This window comes from Xenopus laevis, chromosome 8S (assembly GCF_017654675.1).
Source record: "Xenopus laevis strain J_2021 chromosome 8S, Xenopus_laevis_v10.1, whole genome shotgun sequence".
Taxonomy (NCBI): Eukaryota; Metazoa; Chordata; class Amphibia; order Anura; family Pipidae; genus Xenopus; species Xenopus laevis.
The window spans coordinates 75,157,511-75,184,758 of record NC_054386.1 but is presented as its reverse complement, the minus strand read 5'-3'; the positions used below and the strand labels follow the sequence as shown (position 1 = coordinate 75,184,758).

The 27,248-nt window shown below is 35.6% G+C and overlaps 1 protein-coding gene across 1 annotated transcript in view; it reads right to left on the bottom strand.

Annotated features, from left to right (window-relative positions):
- htr2c.S (5-hydroxytryptamine (serotonin) receptor 2C, G protein-coupled S homeolog) overlaps positions 1-27,248 on the bottom strand; it is a 202,245-nt gene that overhangs the window by 21,742 nt on the left and 153,255 nt on the right. The window contains exon 2 of the mRNA XM_018233105.2: positions 18,442-19,072. Within this exon, the coding sequence (XP_018088594.1) occupies positions 18,442-18,826 (385 nt within the window). The 5' untranslated portion in view covers positions 18,827-19,072. The remainder of the gene's footprint in view (positions 1-18,441; positions 19,073-27,248) is intronic.

The window sequence follows — 27,248 nt, the reverse complement described above, 5'->3', positions numbered from 1 at the left end:
AAAGTTTGAACTTGCTGAATTTGTGTTTGCTCAAATGTCTAATTAGTATAATGATCTAAATGGTGTCAAGTGGGAGCCTATATTCAAAACAATGAACTTGTATACTTTTATGACATAAACTGATTGCTTTTACTGAGGACAGAACTCTTCAATGAACAAAAAACATTCCTTTACTGTACTGTATATTAGAAGAAATAAGGTTCTATCTTAAAGTGTTGAAAAACTTTCTTACTGCAAAAACTGGGAATTTATTGAATTTATCTTATGCTATACTGTTGATCCAGTTGTTCAGGGTTTAGAAAATACAATACCGTATATACTCGAGTATAAGCAGAGTTTTTCAGCATCCAAAATGTGCTGAAAAAGTCTACCTCGGCTTATACTCGGGTCAGCGGGCAGTAGCTGAGATTGCAGTCACTTTTAATCATTCCTATACCAACAGTTCGCTTGGGGAGAGAATGCAATATCACACAGTGCCCTCTGTTGGCTATATGAAAGAATAACAGTGCGCCCTCTGTTGGTTATATGAAAGAATAACAGTGACTGCAATATCACACAGTGCCCTCTGTTGGTTATATGAAAGAATAACAGTGACTGCAATATCACACAGTGCCCTCTGTTGGTTATATGAAAGAATAACAGTGACTGCAATATCACACAACGCCCTCTGTTGGTTATATGAAGGATTAACAGTGATGGCAATATTACACAGTACCCTCTGTTGATTATACGAAAGATTAACAGTGATGGCAATATCACAGCACCCTCTGCACATGGTAGTGGGACAGTGGGACAATGCACACAGTAATCCGTTTGGCAATTCTCTGTCACCATCAACTTTGCAAAGAAGTCCAGTTGATCGCTGGGGGGGTCGCTTTAGTGGAATGTGCGCTGCTGGGAGACAGGGCTGTAGTTGTGTTTAGGCTTATACTAGAGTCTATAAGTTTTCCCAGTTTTCGTAGGTAAAATTAGGTACCTTGGCTTATACTCGGGTCGGCTTATACTCAAGTATATATGGTACATTAATACTAGTAATGGGCCGATCTATGCAGTTTTGCTTTGCAGAAAAATATATTCAAAACAATGAACTTGTATACTTTTATGACATAAACGGATTGACTGCTTTTACTGAGGACAGAACTCTTCAATGAACAAAAACATTCCTTTACTGTATATTAGAAGAGATAAGGTTCTATCTTAAAGTGTTGAAAAACTTTCTTACTGCAAAAACTGGGAATTTATGGAATTCATCCTATGCTATACTGTAGATCCAGTTGTTCAGGGTTTAGAAAATACAATACCGTATATATTCGAGTATAAGCCGAGTTTTTCAGCATCCAAAATGTGCTGAAAAAGTTTACCTCGGCTTATACTCTGGTCAGCGGGCAGTAGCTGAGATTGCAGTCACTTTTAATCATTCCTATACCAACAGTTCGCTTGGGGAGAGACTGCAATATCACACAGTGCCCTCTGTTGGTTATATGAAAGAATAACAGTGTGCCCTCTGTTGGTTATATGAAAGAATAACAGTGACTGCAATATCACACAGTGCCATCTGTTGGTTATATGAAAGAATAACAGTGTGCCCTCTGTTGGTTATATGAAAGAATAACAGTGACTGCAATATCACACAGCGCCATGTGTTGGTTATATGAAAGAATAACAGTGACTGCAATATCACACAGCACCCTCTGTTGGTTATATGAAAGAATAACGGTGCGCCCTCTGTTGGTTATATGAAATAACAGTGACTGCAACATCACACAGCGCCCTCTGTTGGTTATATGAACGATTAACAGTGATGGCAATATCAACAGCGCCCTCTGTTGGTTATACGAAAGATTAACAGTGATGGCAATATCACACAGCACCCTCTGCACATGGTAGTGGGACAATGCACACAGTAATCCGTTTGGCAATTCTCTGTTACCATCAACTTTGCAAAGAAGTCCGGTTGATCGATGGGGGGGTCGCTTTGGCGGAATGTGCGCTGCTGGGAGATAGGGCTGTAGTTGTGTCTAGGCTTATACTAGAGTCAATAAGTTTTCCCAGTTTTCGTAGGTAAAATTAGTTACCTCGGCTTATACTCGGGTCGGCTTATACTCGAGTATATACGGTACATTAATATTAGTAATGGACCAATCTATGCAGTTTTGCTTTGCAGAAAAATGTTTGCATTTACCGTAAAATTTGGGAAACGGCAAAAAATTCACGAAACACATTGAAGTCAATAGGCATCAAAATAATTTTGACGCGTGTCAATTTTGATGCGAGTGTCAATTTTAGACGCAACTATTTGGTCCAAATGCATTAAAGTCAATGGACGTGCGATTTTTTAAATTTTGTAAATTTTTTTGACAGTGCGGATTTTTCAACTGCAAATTGTCACCACAGTTTCTCGAGTTAATCCGCTTTTGCCGAAACTCGAAAATACATTGTGAATTTGTGTCTGTCGAATTTATTTGCCCATACCTAATTAATACAAAGATAAAATAAAATATATTAATATAAGTTTGATAAAGGTTTATGTCTTGTGCCTCTAATACAGTCTCCACAACAGATCAATAAAACAAAACATGAAGCTAGGCCTACAAAATTCTATAATGTTTCACCACTCCAACTAGGTATTAAATGTAACACTGCATCTTTTTTTACTCTAATGGGGTTATTTTCTAAACTCTGAATGCAAAAATTATGAAAAATTCGCGATTTTTTTTTAAATAAAATATGACTTTTAAAAAATTATGAATTTTTCAGAATTTATTAAACCCCGAGGATGCAAAAGTCTGAATCTGAAAATCTGGCATCTCAGACCTGTCGAAGTTGCATATAAGTCAATGGGAGAAGTCCCAATGATTTTTTGATGTGTGCTGGGTTTCGGGCAATACCCCAAAGTTTTTGGGTGAAAAATCATGAAAATCGGATGAAAAAGTACGCAAAATTTGTGAAAATCTGTTTTTTTCCTGCAAAACAAATTTTCGGAACATGTAATAATAAATATGCTTAAAAAAACCCGAGCGGATTTTGTACCAGAAAATATTGAGATAAATGAGGACTTTGATAAATAACCCCCTAAAAGTAGTCGAATGAAAAGGTAATTTATGGTTCACTTTTTTAATGACGTAGTAGTGCCACATGACACCAAAAAACACACAATATACAGTATTTAGTACAGAAAATATTTCCTTTAACTTAAGGTGAAGATTGAATTAACTTGTAAAAGGTCAGAGCTACAACTCATCAGAAACAGTACATATGGTTCTGCATTTACTTTGCTAATATAGAATCTGCAGAGCTTAAATTTAGATGTATCAAAACATCTGTCTGTTCCCAGTGGTTTTCAGAAAGAAGCATTCTTTCTGTGATGGGAAAAGTATTCTTCAGCAGCATTTTGAGTGTGTCCGTCAACATTGACAGCTTGCCTCTGACAGCAGTTTTCTGATGCAAGATAAGAGAGGACTCTGCTCAGCAGGGTATCTACACACAAAATATTTTCCTGAATTTACAAGTATGAAAATGCAAATCAAACACTGGGGTGGGCAGGGGGTGATATTAAAAGGCTGAGGAGAAAGATAGAAATAAAAACTCATAAAAAAAGGACTTCAATCAACTACAATTACTTACATGATGGTGTATGCAGTAAAAAAGTATATACAAAGCCCAGCAAACCACCATCACTATCAAAAAATATTATCAAGAAAATAATCACAATCCCTAGTGGAATCTATCTTAATAAAATTGCATTGACAACAAAAAAATTGTGTTACAAAACAAATATGCACAGGGTCAACAAAGACTTAATTTCGGCAAAGTGAATTTTAGCACTTTAAGATTAGTACTTGTGTACATAAATTGGGAGATGAGGTATGGTTGTAATTTAAAACTATATTAAATAATTGCTGTTCTCAATTATTCCCTAAATAAGCAAATGTAAGTGATAAGGACTATCTTGTGTGGCTTAACTTGGATGTAAGGAAGCTAATAGGAATGAAGAGGAAAGCAATGCATTTAAAACCTACAGACATATGCTTTTTTTTAAAGACTATATCCACTGCAAGAGGTAAAACAGCATGTAGAACAGATTGCATTACTGGCAAAGAGGAATCCCACATTTTTAATGTATACTAGTGATGGGCGAATTTATTAGTCAGGCATGAATTCGCGGCGAATTTGCGCGATTCGCCGCCAGCAAATAAATTCGCGAAACGCCCCTAAAATTCGCGGCAAAAATTCACCGGCGTCAAAAAAAGATTTTCCGGAAAAACGGGCGCTGGCGTCAAAAACGGGCGCCGGCGTCAAAAAAACGTTTCGCCATTAAGCGAATTTCGCGAATTTTTCGGCGAAGCAAAATGGAGAAAATTCGCCCATCACTAATGTATATCAATAGAAAAAAATGCATGTTAAGACTGTGGCTCCATTAAAGAATAGAAATTATTTGGTCATAAAAATGAAAATGCACATTATCAATATCACTATAAATAGATAAGTCCGAGAGCACAAAAGGCTCAGCTCAATCAATCAATGACAAACACTAGTGATGGGCGAATTTATTCGCCAGGTGCAAATTCGTGGCGAATTTGCGCGTTTCGCCGCCAGCGAATAAATTCGCGAAATGGCCGCGAAAATTCGCGGCAAAAATTCGCCGGCGACAAAAACGGAAAAAAGGAAAAACGGATGCCGGCGCCAGAAACGGGCGCCGGCGTCAAAAACGAGACGCCGGCGCCGTTTCGCGAATTTTTTGCTGTTTCGCGAATTTTGCGCGAAATGGGCGAAGCGAAACGGCGCATATTCGCCCATCACTAACAAACACTGGATATGGTATTTAAATATTTATATGTGAATAAAGCCAACATGGCCTGACGGAATACACCCTCAAGTTCTTAGGGAAATTAGTTCAGTTTTAACCCGGCCACTTTTTTTATATAGTGCCACATAAGCATTTGCTTTCTAAACTAAGGTCTGCTGATATTGGTAATATTATTTGCACATGGATAGGAAATGGTCTAAAGGGCTGTGTAGAGAGGGTTGTTGTACATTATGCAATCTGTGATCTATTGAAGAAATATTACTTTTCTAGCTGCACAATCTTTATAAAAATTGACCTGATGCCAAGGTTTTTATGTTTGGTGTTTAGTTCTAGTAATGCAATTCAAAACTGTTATTTCTGGTGTGATTACAGAGTTTATCAATTTGTTATTAAATAGCATTTTTATTTGAATATAAATGCTAAACCTTACCTAGTAAGATGATATAAGGATTGACTTTCTGATAACTGGGCACAAGTGATGGAGTACTAAGGGACACAAAGTTGAATTGTGGGCAATTGCGGGGGGGGGGCGCTAGGACCTGGGGCCAACGAATGCTCTTGCATGAGAGGCGTTAGGACCCAGGCAGCCCAGGGGAGCCAAAAAAGAAAATCTGGCTCTGCCAGGGTCCCCACACTCTTCAAAGTTGGTCACTAAGGGATTGCAGTTTTAGATTTAAAAAATGGGTGGAGCCAACCGCCAATCAGATTTCACCTTTTCAATTGTATTGGTTTAAATTGAAAAAGCTGCTATTTTCATACTATTTACAAAAGGGTTGCCAAACTTTGCAGAGTTTGTCACTGGGTGACAATAATTCAAGGTTTGCAAAAGTGGGCAGAGTCACCAATAACCAATTAGCTATCACCTATTGAATTGTATTGGTTGTTATGAAGGGAGACTTACATCAAGGAGGTACACACTCAGGATAACGTAGCACAGACTTTATTGACTGATCCCAAGAGAGACCATCAGCTGCTTACCACATGGTCTGTAACTACCAACAAGTATAAACTATAACAAACAAGGGAAAGTTGTGCTCACCACTATTTTTTAAAACCATTAGGCGGGGGTGCAATGAGGCTGTGACCACAAAATACATATAGTCAACTACAAGAGTCCTCTGCACTCAACCCATTATCAATATATTTAAGACAGAGACATTTGCATACTGCTACTAAAAAATGCCTTACCCTTTAAACAACACAGGGATTGTTTGTCCATATATTGCAATATATTTAAGATGGCCAACTACAACAAAGTCATCCCATATCTGGCCAGTCCTACGCTTAATTTTCATCTGATTCATTAAGAATTCAATTGCTTAATTATACATTTTACAAAGGGACTAAGTTTTACCTGCAACTTACTTGCTGCTTTCAAAGTAAAACTCCCAAACTTGGCTGCCCTTTTATTAGACACCAGTGGGATCACCTGACTATAGCTGGGAAGGGTGGGAGCTAATGGGTTGAGTGCAGAGGAATCTTGTATTTGTCAAGTATATCCTGCTAGTTCTTGCATAAGTTAAAACAGTGAGACCTCTAGTGGCCAGTTGTAACATATCATATTGCTACATTGGTTTATATTTAAAATGCTGCCACTCTAATACTTATTACGCCAGGGTCCCCAAACTTTGCACAGATTGTCCCTGGGTGACAATAATTCAAGGTTTGAAGAAATTGGAGGGGGCCACCAGCAGTCAATCAGGTTTATCTCATTGCTTTTAATGGTGAAATTTAAACTGCTGCCATTCTCACATGTTTAACGCCAGTGTCCTAAACTTTTCGTAGTTGTTGGATGGGGGACTAAGGCTAAAGCTGGCCATAGACGCAAAGATCTGATCGTTCGAATCCTCGAACAATCGGACTTCCCCATCTCCAGACCTGCCACTAACCTTTCAGATCAAATAAAGTAGTAAAAGAACAGATTAGCCGATGTTCTGCCCCTACAGCAATCGTATGAAAGTTATGTCTGACAAACTGAAAATTGTCAAATCAGCCATGTTTGGGCAAACCATTGATGATCATACAGTTTTAAAGAAATTAATTGCTCTGGCTTTCTCCCCAATTATATATATAAAAAAAAACTGCCTCTGGGGGACAATTACGTTTTTTGAAAAGTCATTAGGTAGCAAGACAGAACAATCAAGATTAAAGATGGATAAATTACCCCTGAATTGGCTTTAGTTTTTTAATCTTGAATCAGAATTATTCCAATTTCAGTATTCCTTGACATGCTACTTAATGCATTACAAACACACATACGTTTATAAAATACTCTGGTTCTCTGAGCTTTCTGAAGACACCCTGTGGAATATTTTTTTCTGGAGAAGAGAACATTTCTTTTTGAGTAATTTACTGCCGACCCATAAAGCCTTGAAGAATTTAACAATGTGTGCAGCATCAGTTATTAATATGTACTGGACATTATATGCTACATTATATCATGCTGAAATTAAGTAGCATTTGAATTATTTTGCAGCCCCAACTGCACTTAACAATATATATTGATAGTATAACAGTGAAAAAGCTATCTAAGATTGCTATGCCTGTTCTTGACATTCTATTCTCAGTGGTACAACATCCTATTTTTCAAAAGTAGCCTGATGAAATAAATAAATAATACATTTTAAACTGAAAAAGTGCAAAAGTACAAAAAATACATTATATATTACTCTAAAAAGGGGCAATTAAGTGTGTTTGATTCCCTTACATTTTGTGGGTTACTTCTCAGATTCTGTGGCCTATTCTCATGCATCAATATTAGTGCCTTTTTTAAACTGCAATTTGGAATGTGCATGGCGAATTCTGGCTGATCCTTTGCTTGCTGCAGTGTGGGTATATGAGAAACCTGCACTGTTAGGGGCTGATTCACTAAATTCGAGTGAAGGATTCGAAGTAAAAAAACTTTGAAGGTTTTTTTGGGCTACTTCGACCATCGAATGGGCTACTTCGACCTTCGACTACGACTTCGAATCGAAGGATTCGAACTAAAAATCGTTCGACTATTCGACCATTCGACCATTCGATAGTCGAAGTACTGTCTCTTTAAAAAAAACTTCAACAAAATCCAAAGTAGCTGTAGCACACAATTCAGTTTTGATGATGCAAAAAGTGACTTTTATTGGCTCATTGCAGACTTCAAAAACATAGCCATGTTTTTGAAGTCTGCAATGAGCCAATAAAAGTCACTTTTTGCATCATCAAAACTGAATTGTGTGCTACAGCTACTTTGGATTTTGTTGCAATTGTACTGGCTCTTCGCAGGGGGCCTTGTATGCTGTTTAGCACCAGACACCTGAAAAGGTTAATGGAGTAACAGGTGAGCGCTCTAATTTTTGTGTGGAATTGTTTAAAAAAAACTTCGACCCCCTAGTTCGGCAGATAAAAGCTACCGAAGTCAATGTTAGCCTATGGGGAAGGTCCCCATAGGCTTGCCTGAGATTTTTTGATCGAAGGATATTCCTTCGATCGTTGGATTAAAATCCTTCGAATCGTTCGATTCGAAGGATTTAATCGCTCGATCGAAGGAATAATCGAATAACGAATTTTCTGCTCTAAATCCTTCGACTTCGATATTCGAAGTCGAAGGATTTCAATTCCTAGTCGAATATCAAGGGTTAATTAACCATCGATATTCGACCCATAGTGAATCAGCCCCTTAGTGAGGCTTGAAAAACATTTTGCAAAATCAATTCTAAAAACAAGTTCGGAAGAACACCAGCAAAGGTCCAAGTAACAAAAACAACCTTAGAGGCATAGTTTGCCTGCAGAGTCATATTAGGCAGGAAGTGGAAAAGTTCCAGAGTCCCATATTTTCAGACAACAATGAGAGATATCTCTTTAACTGAAAAATATGAACTTAACGTGGGCAGCAACAACACATTTTAAAAAAGTTGTAATTGTACATGTATCATCACTAAACCAAATATTAAACTAAATTACATGATAAATAATTACTAGGTATTTTTTCTAAAATAGATACAGAAACAAATAACCTGGCTTTGAACTGTATGTCTTAGTATTAACATTACTAGAAATTGAAGCACTCAGTTCCATAAATTAAAATTTAATTAAAACTGCAAAAGTAGCACAAATTAGATATTTTTCATCTGTTTCAAATTCCTTAACCTAGATTAAGTTATTTCCACTGAGAGGTTTCTGTGAGAAGTGTTGAAGCTGAAGGGATTATTAATTACTTTAAAAGAAGTATCTTCTTGTTCTTGTGCCAGAAGGTAAAAAAGTAAAGTGGAGATCACTAAGTACAAGTAAACTCCTGTATAATTGAGCTATGATACCCAAACCCCTCCTATATTGATTAAAACAAAAGAAGCTACTCAACAAAGGGTCGGATTCAATTCGGTGTCATGGACGAGATTCAATTTGAGATGCATTTCAGAAAAATGTTATCTCACAGTGATAACTCTATTGAAGTCTATTGGAAAAAAATGGAACTGAATTAGCAGAGTTTTTTCTCTTTGAATTGAATCTCTCCATGAGTTTTCACAACATAAACAGTGAGATAACTTTTCCTTACTGCATTGAATCTGACAGATTTCCAAGTTTGGACAGTTGCTTTCATAAGTGCAGTAACCCCCTGTATTTTGCCTGATACCTCTATATAACAATTTTTTTACCATGCCCACCACAGGGGTTGCAGCGCATACAAAATGGCACATGACATCATCACACCATGTCAGCAAAATAAATAGACACTGAGGGCCTGGGTTTAATGCCCAAGTATAGGTCCTACTTTAAAGTGTTCCTCTATTGTTAGCATTTAAGATTGTAATCAGCTTGAAAAAGGAACTAAAATGTTCTGAAAGTGATTATATTAGTTAGCCAATAAATATATCACCTTTATACAACTTTGTTATTTTTTTATTTCAAAAAGGTTGCCCTGTAACATTTTTACTGGCTAATACAGTACAACAACTTTACCTGCAACTAAAAAAAACAATTAAACATTAAACCCAATATGATTGTTTTGGGTTCAGTACAGTTAATTATATATATTAGAGTCTATGGGCATTTTTTGGTGATACACAGCTAAATATTTTTAGAAAAAAATCTGAAAACCTCTAAAAGTCTGAATTGATTTGAAGCGGCTCAGTGCTCTCTCATTGACTTCTATTGCACCTTGAGAACTTTTACTTGGCGATTTACACTTAATAAATCTCTGCTTTTAAGAAGTATATAAAAACCACAAACTTTTTGAGAGTCGTGGAAAAAAAAAATTTTATTGTTAGCTTTTAAGATTGTAATCTGAAAGTGATTATATTAGTAAGCTAATAAATGTATCACCTTTATACCACTTTGTTATTTTTTTATTTCAAAGGGGTTGCCCTGTAACATTTTTACTGGCTAATACAGTTCAACAACTTTACCTGCAACTAAAAAAACAATTAAACATTAAACCCAATATGATTGTTTTGGGTTCAATACAGTTAATTATATCTTAGATGGAATCAAGTATACGCTAATAGGGATTGGCAAATCTGAATGCTTTGCTAGAAATTTGTGAAATATCAACTCACCAAAAACACTTAGCCAAGCCTATGGGGACCTTCCCCATAGGCTAACATTGGCTTCGGTAGCTTTTTTTCTTAAAGAGACAGTATTTCGACTATTGAATGGTTGAATAGTCGAACGATTTTTAGTTTGAATCCTTCGATTCAAAGTCAAAGTCGTAGTCGAAGGTCGAAGTAGCCCATTCGATGGTCGAAGTAGCCCAAAAAACACTTCAAAGTTCGAAGTTTTTTTTCTTCTATTCCTTCACTCGAAGTTAATGGATTGGCCCCTTAATAAATCTCGGCTTTTAAGAAGTATAGAAAAACCACAAACTTTTCGAGAGTCATGGAAAAAACACAGCTAAATATTTTGCTCACCCTTACAAGCTACTGTTTAATTATAACAGAGAAAAAATAAATCATTTTTAAAATGTTAATTATATGATTAAAATTATGTATATGGGAAATTGCCTTCCTGTAATTTGGAGCTTTCTGGATAATGGGTTTCCGTATAAAGTATCTCATACCTGTATTAGTAAGTTCAAACATTAAAGAACAAACCTCCAATGTCTGAATGAAATAAAACATTTTAATATATCATAAAGAAAAGTATAATTTCTTTTTTTGAACCATATTTTTTTTTACAAATTTTTCATAGATATTAGTAACTACCCTTCTTTAAGGGGCAGATTCACTAAGGGTCGAATTTCGAAGTAAAAAATACTTCGAAATTCGACCCTCGAATTGAAATCCTTCGACTTCGAATATCGAAGTCGAAGGATTTAGCGCAAATCCTGCGATCGATCGAAGGATTTTAATCCAACGATCGAAGGAAAATCCTTCGATCAAAAAAAGTTTAGCAAGCCTATGGGGACCTTCCCCATAGGCTAACATTGACTTCGGTAGGTTTTATCTGCCGAAGTAGGGGGTCGAAGTTTTTTTTAAAGGGAAAGTACTTCGACTATCGAATGGTCGAATAGTCGAACGATTTTTACTTCGAATCGTTCGAATCGAAGTCGAAGGTCGTAGTCGAAGGTCGAAGTAGCCCATTCGATGGTCGAAGTACCCAAAAAATACTTCGAAATTCGAAGTATTTTTCATTCGAATCCTTCACTCGAGCTGAGTGAATCGGCCCCCAAGAGTACAGACAGTGAAAAACATTGTTATAGTATCACATTATCCAGCAAAGTTAGAGGTTATATACCTGCAACATTATGATTCTATGCCCATACATTTGATTCGAGTGATTTAATCGATCGATCGAACAATTTTACTTCGACTTCTAAAAACGTAGCCAAATGTTGGCTATAGGTTCTAGGACGTCCCCATCGGCTAACAGGTTTAAGGTGGCGAAGTGTCGAAGTCAAACATTTTTAAAGAGACAGTACTTCGATTTTCAAAGTCAAACTTTTTTATTTCGAATTGAAGTCAAAGTTGAATTTAGGCCTATTCGATGGTCAAAGTACCCAAAAATTAGTTTTAAATTCGAAGTTTTTAAATTTGAAAATTCACTTCGACCCTTAATAAATATGCCCCTAAGCTTGTATCAAGGAAAGCCCCCACTCTGGGAAATATTTTAGCCCCTAGTGTGGTCTCTTCCTCTACACCAGCTACAGGGGCCAACTGGTTCTCTGTCAAGGGCACATACAAATGTGGGGCAACTAGATGTAAAACCTGCAAAGTAATTAATGTAAGTTAGGATTTAAATCGAATGTATTGGGTCACACTTATCAGAATAAGGGGTTCTTTAATTGTAATTCAAAAAATATAGTCTATCTTTTAGAGTGCAGAATCTGTACAAAACAATATGTCGATTTGCTGTCTGAAAGGCAGAATACTAGAACATATAAGGGTCATTGAAAATAAGCATGATAAATCCCCTATAGGAAAGCACTTCGCATCCTGTTCCCACAGTGGCATCTATGATCTGAGAGTCAAAGTTATTGAGCAAGTTAAGATACCTCCCAGAGGAGGGGATATTTTATGTCAACTTAACCTAAGAGAAGCCTTCTGGAGCTTTAATTTAGACACCAGGATTCCCAGGGGCCTTAAAACCAGGCATGATCTTACATATCTATATTAACATTAGCCGTGGTTTATATGTGTATATGGACTCCCGTTCCATTGAGCTAATTTTTGATCCTTTGATATTCACACTACATATGTGTCTATATAATTTTGCTTCATAATTTGTTAGGGTCTCCTAATTTTCATATACCATATAGGGGTATGTATGATCTATGAATTTTAGTCAAAGGGAATTTTATCATTTATTAGGACTCTCTAATAACTATTAACGGAACCCTTATGGTCCTATTATACATTTATTCTCATATTTTTCTAGAAAAACTGACAACTTTCCAAATGGGTAACATCATTATTTTAACCATAATTGAGAAACAGCTAATCATAATCTCATTTTAAAGGAACAGTAACAAAAATAAAAAAAAATTTTTTATTAAAAAATCCATTCTACTTACACTAATAATAGATCTACCCTGCAAAAAGTGTATTAATAGCAATGCTTTATTAGAAAAATACTGTTAGAAAACACTGCTTCCTGTCTACTGGAGAACGGCGATATGGAGACTCACTCTGCAGCTCTGCACTCCGCATCTTCTCTCTAACCCGACTTCTGCCAAAACCGGAAGTATCCAGAGCCCACAGGCTTGATGCCAGTTGCATAGGTGACATCCTGGCAGCCTAAAGCCCCTGTCCGACCAATTATCTCCCTGGGCAGCAGCTCATCTGCCATCCCTGGGGGCATCCCTTCATCCCCCGACCCCTCTCCAGAAGAGAAGTGAGCAAGAGGAGCAGATCTGCGCTACTCTCTTGGATTTACCTGTACAGCTCTGCCTCGCGATGGGATCTCAGAAAGGATTTGTGCCTCCCTAAATTTTTTAGCGTTACTGTTCCTTTAAGAAAGTTTTAGTTCTTTCAGTTTTAACACACCAATATTACAACTAAAAAATGCATTTATTGGTTCAAGAATAACATCTAAATAAGGAGTGAATCACTTGCAATATACACAGTGTAATTTAGTAATAAAAGCTATTCCATAAAAAATCCTGACAGGATACCTTAAATTTTATTTATTTATGGCAAATTTGGAGCATGCTGTTCTTTGTGTGTAAATATACTGTTAATTTAGTACTGAAGTGGGGTAAGGCAATGATGTTCCCGATTTCACTCCACAACTATCAACTCATGCAAAACAATTAGGCGCCTAAAGGGCGAATTGACAAAAATTTGCCAGCGTGACTTCATTTTGTAACTTAGCTGATTCCCTAACGAGTGCAGGCTTCACTTCGCTAGCGAAGAAGATAGATGCTAGTGTTGCTTCGCACTCCAACGCCAGGCGAATTTTCATACTGGCGAACAGACTTAACTCCGCAAATTCAGTAAGATGCGGATTTTACTGAACGATACCTCTTGCACCAGACTTGCATTTGCCACCTCAGGCAGGCAAAGTGCAATGGAGAGCATAGGACTTCCTCATAAAAATCCCATAAAAATGCGGGGCATGTGTAGGGCAATATAACAACTCTATTTTATTTTATTAAGGTTCCCTGGGCATGTGTAATGCAATGTATTTGCTCCAACATATACGTCCATTCAACTTTCACTTCCCGTGGTATGCAAATTAGCCAACGCTAATGCAACTTCGCTTTGCTTGTTGAAGTAACGCTAGCGCAACTTCACTAGCGTTCAGCACCCTGTATGCAACTTTGCATTTTAGGGAATTAGCGTTATCCAGGTGAATTTATGCCTGGTGAAGTGTTGTGAAGAGGGCAAAGTGGTCACTAACGAATTTGCGCCGCTTAGGGAATTTGCCCCTTTTTTTTTCCAATGGCGGACAAGCAAATGCTACCTGCTGTTTGGTATAATTGGAGTAGAGTATGCATCTGTTATTACATTACTCCATTACTTGCAGTGCTGTGTCATTATGGTAAAGTGCAAAATGAATTATACTACAGTTAAGAGCAATGATGCTATCACCCAAGGGATCTCCCACAGTCAAAGAATCCAAAATTACCTTGTAATCCAGAACAATAAGAATCTCCACATGTAAAACACTTTATATGTGGCAAACCAGCTTTAGGTAAGTACTCCGCAGTACTCTCTGGTGACCATATTTAGTGCTCAACTTTAAGGGGCAGATTTATAAAAGGGCGAAGTGAAAATTTCAATTAAAAAAATTCTAACTTCGAGCTAATTTTTGTGTACTTCAACTAGGGATTAGTTCAAATTCGATTTGAATTTGAAAATTTGAATATCAAAGTTTATCATGTACTGTCTCTATAAAAATTTTCACCAAAAAACGGACGCCTGCGTCAAAAAAATGGACGCGGGCATCAAAAACTGAGCATTTTTTGAATTTTTCGGCGAATCGAAATGGCGCAAATTCGTCACTACTTACAATTAGATTCACTTAGTACAAGGAATGCCACAATTGTGCTTCATTTTTTGTGTGTGTGGCCTTTGCTCTGTGTACATGAGGCTGATGGGCAAATGTATTCTAACTGCTCTATTTCAAATTAATATTGACATCTAACTATATGCATTTAAAGAAAAAACATGTTAATAAGAGTGATAACACTGTGCTGATATCACCAAAGACACAAGTATAGGTTTTCTTTGCCATCGTTTTCCATTAAGCTGAATTATATAGTACATAACATTGTCACATATAATGCAGAGTAACTTAATACAGCATTAATCTGTTTTACCAATGGAAAATGTAATCTCGGCAAGCTTTCTTCATAGCTAATAAATTGTGTTTGCATCTAAATAAATGGATGGCAGAAAGGATTATCATACAAGCCTAGTCATCATCCATTATCTCCGTCAAAAGAACCTCCCTTGCCGTTAAACACAGCATTTGTGTAATTTAATAACAGAACAGTATTAATGTTGCTTCTACTAATGTAACTATGTAGGAAAATCCAGCCCCGGTGAGTAATTTATAATAGAAAAGGCTATAAATTCGTGTTCCTTGTCAGAACTATTAAAGTTTGCTTTTTATAAAAACAATGGAACATTCATTATTCAACTTCTTATTATGTTGCTTCTATATAAATATATATGTTAGTAGTTCTCTGTTTCAGTTTCTTTTTATAACTGTATTTAGTATGCTCTCCTATTACCAAACACAGGTATAAGGCTTAGCTTTTCATCATGTGGTAAACATCTCAAATTGATTAATGCAATATTTGTGTGAACTGTTTATTCATTTTTTCTATATATAATATATAAAGGCCTAATCTTCCACTCTGCTCTCACATATGCACAGTCTCTAGACATCCCTGTTCCTTTAATATTAAACACCGAGGGGCACATTTATAGAATATCACCAAAGCAGCCATTAGTGATGAGCAAACAGTTTATGATTATGTGCTCTGTCTTCTGGTGGCTTTCTTGGAGTGTCCTCCTTCTTTGTACATTTATTTTTAGTAGCTTAACACATGGGGACAACATTTCATCAGAAAGCTTTAGCAACAGGTGATTGTCTCCTAAAAGATGATTGGACTGGTTTGTCAAAGTACCAGAGGATCTCTTGGTATTTCCCAGCAAAGAAACAGCCCTCTCCTATAACCATCATAGGCTTTTATAACATAAAATTTTGAATTTTCCATAGCCAATTGTTGTGAAACTGGACCCTAAATGTCAGGATCTCTGAAAAGCGGGCTGAGAATCAGCTGTGTCTGTGAGTAGCTTTAGTATTAAGGGTTCTAGATCTGGGGTTCTAGATTGCAACGGGTTTTAACATTTAAATGTTAGTAGGCAAAAATGATTTCCAATACTGTCACATTCTATCACTCCAGTCAAACTGGACTGTCCTCCCCAAAATTTCTTTTTTGCATGTGCAGGAAAGATATAACCTATTAATGTATGACAAGTATCTTACATTTTTTGGGTTACTGACACAGGTGAACAGTAAGTGATCAGCACCTTCCTACAAATATATTTTAATTGTAGGTGCATGTACCACAAAGTCCACATTCTAATTTGAATGTAGAAATGTACTTTATAGTGATGGGCGAATAAATTGGCCTGGCACGAATTTGCGCGAATTTCTGCGTTTCACCACCGGCAAAAAAGGGATGCACACTGATGCTTGCCGGTGCTTCTTCACTATAGTGAGCATATTCCTAAATCTCCTGTGAAAATTCGCTGGCGAAAATTCGCTGGCTTCAATTCCGATTTTCACGATTTTTTCGTGAAAACGTTCGAATTTCACGATTTTTTGTGAACTTTCCGATTTCACGATTTTTCGCTGTTTTCAAGGGAGAAATTCGCCCATCACTAGTACTGTACATAACCGTACACCAATTTTGCAATGTGATCTAAATTTAGTGATCCAGTCTCATGGATGGTCAGTACAGGTTTGGGATCTGTTATCTAGGAACTCATTATCCAGAAACCTCTGAATTATGAGAAGACCATCTCCCATAGACTCCATTTTAATCAAATAATTTGAATTTTAAAAATGATTTCCTTTTTCTCTGTTATAATAAAACAGTAGCTTGTACTTGACTTCAACCAAGATATAATTAATGTTCATTAGCAGCAAAACAGTCCCATTAGGTTTAATACATGTTTAAATGATTTTTTATTAGACTCAGGATATGGAAATCTAAATTATGGAAACACTAGGAAATCCCCAGGTTCTAAACATTCTGAATAGCAGGTCCCAAACCTGTATATAACTGTGTGCACATGCTGTACAATATTGTGTAATGATGAAAAATAAAAGGACATCAAGAAACACAAGCAGTCTGAGCTAAGTAGCTAAGTCATTTTAGCAGATCTCACTGTTCCTCTAGGTTCTTATACTCCCATGCAGAGAAATACAAACCCGAATAGTGTAACACCATTTATTAAGTGAAAAATACTTTAAAACAAATTTACACTTACATTTGGTTGTTTGAAGTCAATCACACTTATGTACAGAAATATCACAGGTTGTTTGCTCTTGAGTGTTTACTTCTCTATATATAAAAGCGCTGGTTATAAGTGGGCCATATATACAGTATTAATCAATTATACTAAAATCAGGAAAAAGAAATATAAATATAAAGGGGAACACACACGCTGACAGGGTCCCTTCATAAGAGCAAACAACCTGTGATATTTCTTTACATATGTGTGATTGACTTCAAACAACCAAATGTGAGTGTAAAGTATTTTTAACAAATAACATTTTAATATATGGTGTTACAATATGAGCCATAAACATATGCTGCTCTGTTCTGTTTCCTTATTTTATTTTAACAGGTGCTGCTTAAATTAATTATATTTAATTGCAATTTATGAGTCTCAAAACGCAAAAACGCTCACCCTGTAAATAATTTGACCTGGTTGTATAAACCCCAGGTCCTCCGCTTAGGTATGAAACACCTTTTGGCTGGAAAATAGATGGGAAAAGCACTCACCCAATATGTCGAGTGGCAGGAGGTGTCTGTGCAAATTGTACAGAAGAGACCTGACGCTTCTTATTTTTGATTGATTTGCTCTTTTTTTTTTGTTGTTTCTGTAATAAGACATTACGTTCACTTGATCATTTATTGGCCAGATTAGTGTTCACTTTTCACAAGGCTGAAAAGCGAACAGAAACTGGAGACCCGAACAGGCCTTAGAAAAACCGAACTGTTCGGGTTAAAACTGAACAGGTGGCAACCCTAAAGTAAGTGGTGCAGTGTTGGACTAGCCCACTGGGATACCAGGAAAACTCCCGGTGGGCCCTCATGCTGCTAAAATTTTGGCCTATTTCATGGCCATTCCCTATTCTATGAGCACAAAGAGGCTAAATAGATGGAATAATAGATTATAGTATGTAAAGAAAGCAAATTAGGAGAATAGAGGTTGATTGAGGAGATGAAGAATCTTAGTACTGAGATTGGGCCCCTAGTCTAAGGTTTTATGGTGGGCCCCTGGTCTAAGGTTTTTGGTGGACCCATGGTGTCCCAGTCCGACACTGAAGTGGTGTGTTGATGATAAAGCAAGACTGAACAATAACCATAAAGCAGCAGAAGCAAGACTACATGTATACTTGCTGCATCATGCATTAAAAAGGAAAACACCAGGTTATACTTGACTATTTTTACAGTTAAACTACATGTTACTTACCATACAGTATGGTAACAAGGGATACTGGCATCACCAAGATTCCTACCAGCATATCGGCTACAGCCAGAGACATCAAGAAGAAATTGGTCGCATTTTGAAGCTTCTTCTCAAGTGAAACAGCCATGATAACAAGTATATTACCGCCAATTGTCAAGATAATAATAATTAAGGTCAACAGGGCAGACCAATTTTTGCTGACGAGTGATTCATTCTCTTCTTCAGATGCATTTGTAGGGACAGATGTTGGCATGCTCTGATTAAGAGTCACATTGTTGTTTATGTGCCAGGCCATCACTCCATTGTGGAAATTAATATCTAAAGATCGAATGATAGATACTGTTGTCAGGCTGATCAACATCCCAGTTCCACTGAAGGTGCTCATCATCTAAAGTGATTACTTCTTATTGTGCTTTAGGGAAACATAGAACTTCAAATCAAACATTCCAAGGAGAAATACAAAGAACTGTTCTTTTCTCCAAAGCCAAGCAATGGTTTGGATATCCATAATGCTTTGAGTCATATTGAAATGGTCTTCTGAAAGGTATTTAACAAGAGACTAGTTGATATCCAGTCTGTGACCCAGAATGACAAAAGTTTTTCTAAACTCCACTTCATTCTATCTTCAATCATTCTGTAAAGAAAAGAGAAATCTTTTAAGAAAATTGCAGAACTAAACATGCTCTATGGTCTATGGTTATACTGGTTATACTAATAATTATTCCTAAGTCCGAAAATGTATATTGGAATCAAAAAAAATCTTAATTCTATTAATTCTAACTTCCCTTTTGGCTGATTTATTAAGTTAAATGTTTGTCTTTTGCTGCAATTTACATAAATCACAAAAAAATGTGTTCCCAAATTTTATCCACACCTGCATTTTTGTGCAGCACTTTCTGCAACCTGCATCACAGATCTTAGGTGGTCAGATTTTTAGTTTTGGAAATTCAGTTACTGATTACAAAAAAAAATGTGATTATTATAAAATCGTGATTGCTAAAAATATTAAAAAGATTTTTCCAGTGATTTATGCAAATCATAGCACAATGTAGATTCAATCAGCCCCTTAAAGGAACAGTTCAGTGTAAACATAAAAACTGGTTAAATAGATAGGCTGTGCAAAATAAAAAACGTTTTTTATATAGTTAGTTAGTAGTGATGGGTGAATTTGGGGTGAAATTCATGAAACAGCGAAAAATTTGCGAAATGGCGTTTTGTTTTTGACGCCGACGTCCGTTATTGATGCTGGCGTCCATTTTTTTGACACCAGAGTCAGTTTTTTTGACGCCAATGCGAATTCGTTGGCGAAAAAGCGGCAGGCGTAAAAAAAAGCCGGCAAATTTTCACAGTGGTTTCGCAAATTATTCACCGGCAGTGAATCGCGGGAAATCACGGCTGGCGAATCAATTCGCCCATCACTATTAGTTAGCCAAAAATGTCATGTATAAAGGCTGGAGTGAGCAGATATCTAACATACAGTAATATGCAGAACCCAACTTCCTGCTTTTCAGCTCTCTAACTATTTTATTTAGTCAGCGACTTGAAGGAACAAAACAGTTCAGTGAGTTTGGAATTGTTCTTCAGCATTCAGCTCAGATTTAAAAGGAAATAATTATGACCCATATGCCCCCCCCTCTAGTCACTGATTGGCTACTGCCTGGTAACCAATAAGTGGAAACCAAGAGAGCCGAAAAGCAGGAAGTAGTGTTCTGACTATTATGTTAAACATCTAGTCACTCCAGCCTTTATACATTACATTTTTGGCTAACTAAACAGGTTTTATTTTGCGCAGCCTATTTACCCAGTTTTTCTTTTTAATTGAACAATTCCTTTAATATCAAAAATATAAATATAGATTTAATGTGAATATTTATATAATATAACATCCCGATTCCCTGTTATTTTAAAGGAAATAACTTAAAATGCTCATATTCTGCTTATGTTACAGAACTCTCCAGAGTACAGCAAGTACTTCAGTTCAATGCAAATAACTTGTCAAGTCTCCTTTTATGAAGAGAGTGCCAAGGGCCAGTGGGATCAGGGCTAAGGGAAATTTGCAAATGTTAAATGTTTATATCCTGTCCCTGATCATTATTTTAATGGTCACTCAATAGGTAACTGCTGGAGGAATTCACAGGCAAATGTTTCCTAGGCTACAGTATAGTCAACATTGTGTTACCATAAATTATTTTACCCAGTGCCTTCTGTATTTATCACCAATATACTGTATGTCTCACATTCTGATCCCTATAATCTTATTAACAATTATTAGCAGGAATTTGTTTCACTATTCTACGTACATGTTGCACCTTCAGTATGAAGAGTCAGTGACTGAAATGTTCAAACCATATTTATAACAATATAATGTATTTATACCTACAGTCAGCCCAAGTATGTTCAAATATAATGTACTGAATAGAAGGTTATCAAGAAGTTCTGACCAGCCATATCAGTTAACTGGCTTGAATACCCTTAATTAGCAATCAAACTATTTCTAATGAATTAATCTAAAGCAAGGTCAATACATGTTATAAAAGTTGCTACAAAACAGTCCATGACATAATAGTATTTGAAGTTGAAGTCTGGTAGCTATAACACTATTCTACCTGATTTTAATATGCACTGCATCATTTACATCACATCCCTTAAAAAATCTGAAACGCAACAGTTTACCACATTAACAATAATTAACTACATGATCCAAAGACAAAAGGTCCTCTGCACTTTCTATCTTTGTATGTATTTTGTGATCACAGCCTCTTTGCACCTAATGGTTTAAAAGGTAGTGGTGTACACAACATTCCCTAATATTTGGCTATAGTATATACACTTTGTATAAATAGTAAGGATGTTAGCTCTCCCAACCCCCAGGTTTAAAGTTAAGATGGTAATTAAAATCCCATTGTTTTCTTGAAAGGGGTCATGTTAGATGAAGAGATAAGCAGATATAGTCTTTCTCCCTCCAAGGAAAATATTTGTTTTACTTAGTTAGGACTCAGAAGGATACTGATTTGACAGGGCATATTAGCATATATATACAGTATATATAATTTGTACATAAAATGTAACTAATTGTGTGTCCAAATGTGTAAGATTCCCCTTTAACTTGTGAAGATAGCCAAGTCCTGGAGACCCTGGCACACAAAATTATGTTTTTCATTCTACTGATTGACAATCACTCCATTAGTTATCATAGTTTAATTAATAGGATTTTTTAATGTTGCATGTGTATTTTTCCCAATGTGTGTAAAGCAACCCTGAATTAAAGAGCAATGATAAAAAATAATGCTGCTCCCAGTGCTACACTACTCTAAATCCCCGTCCTCTCCAGTATAACTCTACTCCATGTAAATCTCCATCCTCTCCAATGCAACTCTACACCATATAAATCCCCAACCTCTCCAGCAGAACTCTATATTATATTGCATAAATACTATTATATTGCATCTATACTATATATTGCATAAAGTTCGTATCCCAATCCTTGCTCGTATACGTCTACTTAATGTAAATCCACATTATTTACAGTACAACTATACTCCATGTAAATCACTATTCTCTCCAGTACAACTATAATCCATGTAAATCACCATTCTCTCCAGTACAACTATACTCCATGTAAATCACTATTCTCTCCAGTACAACTATACTCCATGTAAATCACTATTCTCTCCAGTACAACTATAATCCATGTAAATCACTATTCTCTCCAGTACAACTATACTCCATGTAAATCACTATTCTCTCCAGTACAACTCTACTCCATGTAAATCACTATACTCTCCAGTACAACTATACTCCATGTAAATCACTATTCTCTCCAGTACAACTATAATCCATGTAAATCACTATTCTCTCCAGTACAACTATAATCCATGTAAATCACTATTCTCTCCAGTACAACTATAATCCATGTAAATCACTATTCTCTCCAGTACAACTATACTCCATGTAAATCACTATTCTCTCCAGTACAACTATATTCCATGTAAATCACTAATCTCTCCAGTACAACTATAATCCATGTAAATCACTATTCTCTCCAGTACAACTATACTCCATGTAAATCACTATTTTCTCCAGTACAACTATACTCCATGTAAATCACTATTCTCTCCAGTACAACTATATTCCATGTAAATCCCCATCTTTGAGGAACTTAATTACTGTACTGTTATTTGTTGTGCTGTTTCCTCTGCCAAAGATTATACTGTAGGATACATTATTAAAAATGCATAGTTAAATTGCATTATTAAATAGATTGCATAGAATAACGTTTGCATAATTTACCTGTTATGTGCTAATTTAACATCTGCACTACTGCCCTATTACAACTCGAATAGCTACCCTATTGCTAAACAGCAGCTTATCTGTATAAGCTCTATTCCAAAAGTAACACAAACACACAGTTTGTACAAGTGAAGGGCAATGATACAATATATTTAAATGTATAGAAACACTTTCTGTTTTTGTTTTTACTGGTGCTATAATTGTAGAGCACTGTGGGAAAAAAACTTTATTACTAATTGAGTACAGGTATGGCTCCTATTACCCACAATGCTCGGGACCTGGGGGTTTCTGGATAACAAATATTTCTGCAATATGGATCTTCATACCTTAAATCTACTAGAAAATCATAAAAATATTAAATAACCCCAATGGGCTGGTTCTGCTTTCAATACGTATTAATTATATGTTAGCTTGGATCATGTACACTGTACTGTTTTATTATCACAGAAAAAAAGGAAATAATTTTGAAAATTTTTGATTATTTGGATAAAATGTAGTCTATAGGAGATGGCCTTTCCATAGTTCAGAACTTTCTGTATAATGGGTTTCCGGATAAAGGATCCCATACCTGTGTTACTTTTTGAGATTGCTGTATTTGAAAAAAAAAAATAAATTTTTCATTTTCATTTTTATTCAATTATATAAATTAAAAATGTGCTACTTTGTTTATACAATAAATTTGACTGCAATGAAAATATTGTATTTTGTCATACAACAGAACAATAGTCAAATACAGTAATTGAATTATCGGTTGAAGACAACTGCCATTATAAGTAAAAACTAATATTACAGAAGCTATGAAAAGACAACTGTGCCTTTGAACAAATGACCAAAGCATTTTTACAACCATACATTTTGTGGTTCATTTATATAGTTCTTGGTTGATATAATCAAAGGTTTAAAATAAAATTGTACTGCACCTCCAAGACTTAGGGCATATTTATCAAGGGTCTAATTTCTAATTGAAAAAACATCGAAATTCGAATTCAAAAACACCAACCAAAACCAAAGTCGAAGGTTTTTTTTTGGTGGAATTTGTCAGTTTTCGATTGAATAGGTCCGTATTCAGCCATATTCGAATCGTACGATTCAAAGTTATTCCCAAATAAAACTTTGATTTCTCAAAGTCCACCCATTGACTCCAAATAGTTTCTAGGAGGTCCCCCATATGCTAAAACAGCAATTTGGCAGGTTTTAGATGGCGAATGGTCAAAGTTGTATTTTTAAAGAGACATTACATGATACATTTCGATATTCGAATTTTTGAATTTTTTCAAATTCGAATCGAATTTGGACTATTCCCTAATCAAAGTACACAAAAAATAGCTTGAAATTCGATATATTTTTCATTCGAAAATTTACCTCGACTTTTGATAAATCTGCCCCTTAATTTAGAACACATTTTGTGGATATGGGATCTGCTCAAGAAGGCTTGATCTTTTTCCTGGAAAAGTTTTTTTGAAAGTGTACTAAAAATATTCAAACCCTAGCAAAAAGCAAAATATTCAACATTAACATGGAGTTATGCCAGCATAGTTATTATCAATTGCCTCCTGTTTGGTTTAAAGTAATTGAAACAAACAAAAAAATTCATAAAATGGTCAAATGTTGCTGAAATTTCGGCCAAATGCATTGGAGTTGATGGACATTTTTTGTGGCTTTTTTCTCGTGCCAAATGCACTAGAGACAAGTGATATTTCTTTCATGTTTTTCTTTTAACATCAAATGCATTCAAGAGAAAGACATTTTTTCTTGCACCAAAGGCATTGAGTTAAATACAAGAGTTAATACCTGTTTCTTCTTGCACTAAAAACATTAAAGTCAAGGAAAATGTAATAAAATTCACAAAGTGCAAAACTTTGCGAATATTCTTCATCAGGCTTTTATTGCATTGTGAATCTTAATTCCGCATTGCTAACCTTTAACATCTGCTCTGGAGTTTTGTGAAATATTTTCTCACAAAAAATGGTTTGCGATTGCAAAATTTTATTACATACACTGCGAGCATTCGCAAAAGCAATTTGGACACAAACTTTACGAGGAGGTCGTTAAGGTCTTTAATCAGCCAAAAATGGAGCAAACATGTTCGTTAAGGTGTCTGCAAATGTTTTTTTGCACTAACTAAACATATTACATTGCCCCAAATGGGTGTTCATTTTTAAATGTTTTCACCCAGTGGAATTTTTTTTTAGCAAAACCAAATGCCTGGTGAAATTATAGTGCAGAAGTGAAACATTTCACTACTCTAAAAACATGATATTCTCAGCAAATATGCATCTGTCAATCACCTAAAGCCAGGAGTTAGAGCAACATTTGCTTGTTTTTTCCTTTATAAGAACAGCTCTTGAAATTATGAAAATATGTGAATGCAAAATGCATGCCTTTCTAAAGCGTTAGGCTATTTGACACAATTATGTTTTGTTTTATGTGCTGAATTATTGTAGATGCAAAATAGACCTCATGATTGCCTTTAAATAATAAAAAAGCAGAATAATTATAAAAGCAGATAAATAATTAAAAAAGCAGAATGTTAATTGTCTGAAAAGCAAATTTCAATAGCCGTGCATTGCAGATATTCTAGAGACATGCCATTTGCTTTTATGTGATGCACATCATGAATCTCACAGAAAATGAATCTATTTATGCATTGCTCGAAGCAGCTATTTCCTTTTCATGGCAAGAGTAAAATGCTGACTATTCTTAAAATTCTTTTATATCTGACAAAGAACATACAACTCTACTGTAAATGCATTTTGTATAATCTGAATAATTTAAACATCAACAATAGTGGTTTTATTTAAACACACTGCAGTCTGTTTCCATCACACAAACAATTAAACATTCACAAATAATTATGCACAGAAGAGGCAATCTTGCGTAGAATGATTATCATTTGTAAGCAATCTGAAATCATAGAATTACTTTTTTTTAGTTTGTGGATTTTTCTTTTTAGAAAAACGAACTATAATGTTGCCTTAGTTCAGTCACATAAGAGCTTCAGATTTCATTTAGTTGAAAGATGAATGGGTTGCAATCTACCTCAACTAACGTTTCTTATGTTTTACATGCTTATAGCTAAATTAGTTTGGTACTATTTGATTACTGTGGTTTAATTTAATTTAATCAAGCAACGAGGCAGTGGTTTGAATGAGAGGCTGAAAAAGATAAATAAGGATGGTTATGAATGGGGGGTATAATTTCAAGTCAGGGATATCCAATGTATCAGTTGACATTTACCAGTTGATCTTTTGTACGTTAATGGAAAACCACAATGAGGCTCAACACTTCATATTGGTTGGCTCAGCAATTTAATGTACCTCTCTGCATTACATGATTGAAAGATGATTCAATGCATAAGTAATGCCCATTGCCCCTTTTTAGTGAACATGGCCACACATTTCCTCTGAGGCTCCAGGTTTAACATACCAAGAAACATCATTGCTATTTTTATTTATAAGAGTTTGAGGATTGACAATGCCTCTATTTCTACTCTGCTTAGAGGGAAAAATAAACCCCCCATTTCTTACATAAAATCATTCTGTTGGGCTTATAAAAAGAAGGTGCATAAGACCTTTTAAATAAAAAGTTATGTTAATAGGTAAAAGGGAATCACATGGAATACCTTCGGACCACAGTTGCTGAAAAGTAGTACATTGTTATTATTGTGACCCTCTCTCTTAGCTGAGACCTTACTGGATGTGTTTTGAGGAAGGGCGATGTAGCTGAGCTACAACTTAGATGCTGTGATAGTAAATATGAAGGGGGTTAGTGGTTCTTAAATATGAATGGTAGTGATAAGCTATTTTTTTTGCCAGGCATGAATTTCAACATTTCGCATCTGCAAATTTTTTTGCAAAAATCCTCTATGAAAAATTTTACCATGACAAAAAAAGTCACTATGACAAAATTGTTGCTGAGACAAAAAAACTCACCATGAGAAAAAATGCAAAATGACTTTAATGCATTTGGACAAAAAAGTCGCTGAGACAAAAATGTCACCAAGACATAAAAGTCGCCACAAGAAAAACGCCCATTGACTTGAGTGAGAATAAATTGTTGCCTGCGTAAAAATTTGTTGCGTGTAACAAAAACGTTGACTTCCATTGACTTTAATGTGATTCTCAAGTTTTTCACTGTTTAGCAAATTTTTGCCATTTAGTTAAAATATATATAAAATAAAAAATATTTATAAATATATAAAAACTATAAAATCTGAGTATGTCATTTTGCTATACAGCCAGATAGCAGATGAAATTAAATTCGAAGGCAGTAGAAGAACAAAAAAATTTAAGTTATTACAAAAACTATTATAATTAAACGAAGACAAAATGCAAATTGTTTAAGAATGCTGCTGCCTACATCATACTATAAATTCATTTTGTTTGAGTTCACCGCACAATCTTCCCTTAAGCATATAATGTATTTAGATATAACAAAATTCCATTTATAGTTTCCACGAACATTTTAAATATACACAATAACTATCCCTTATCCCTATTCCTTGATTTGACATGAATAAA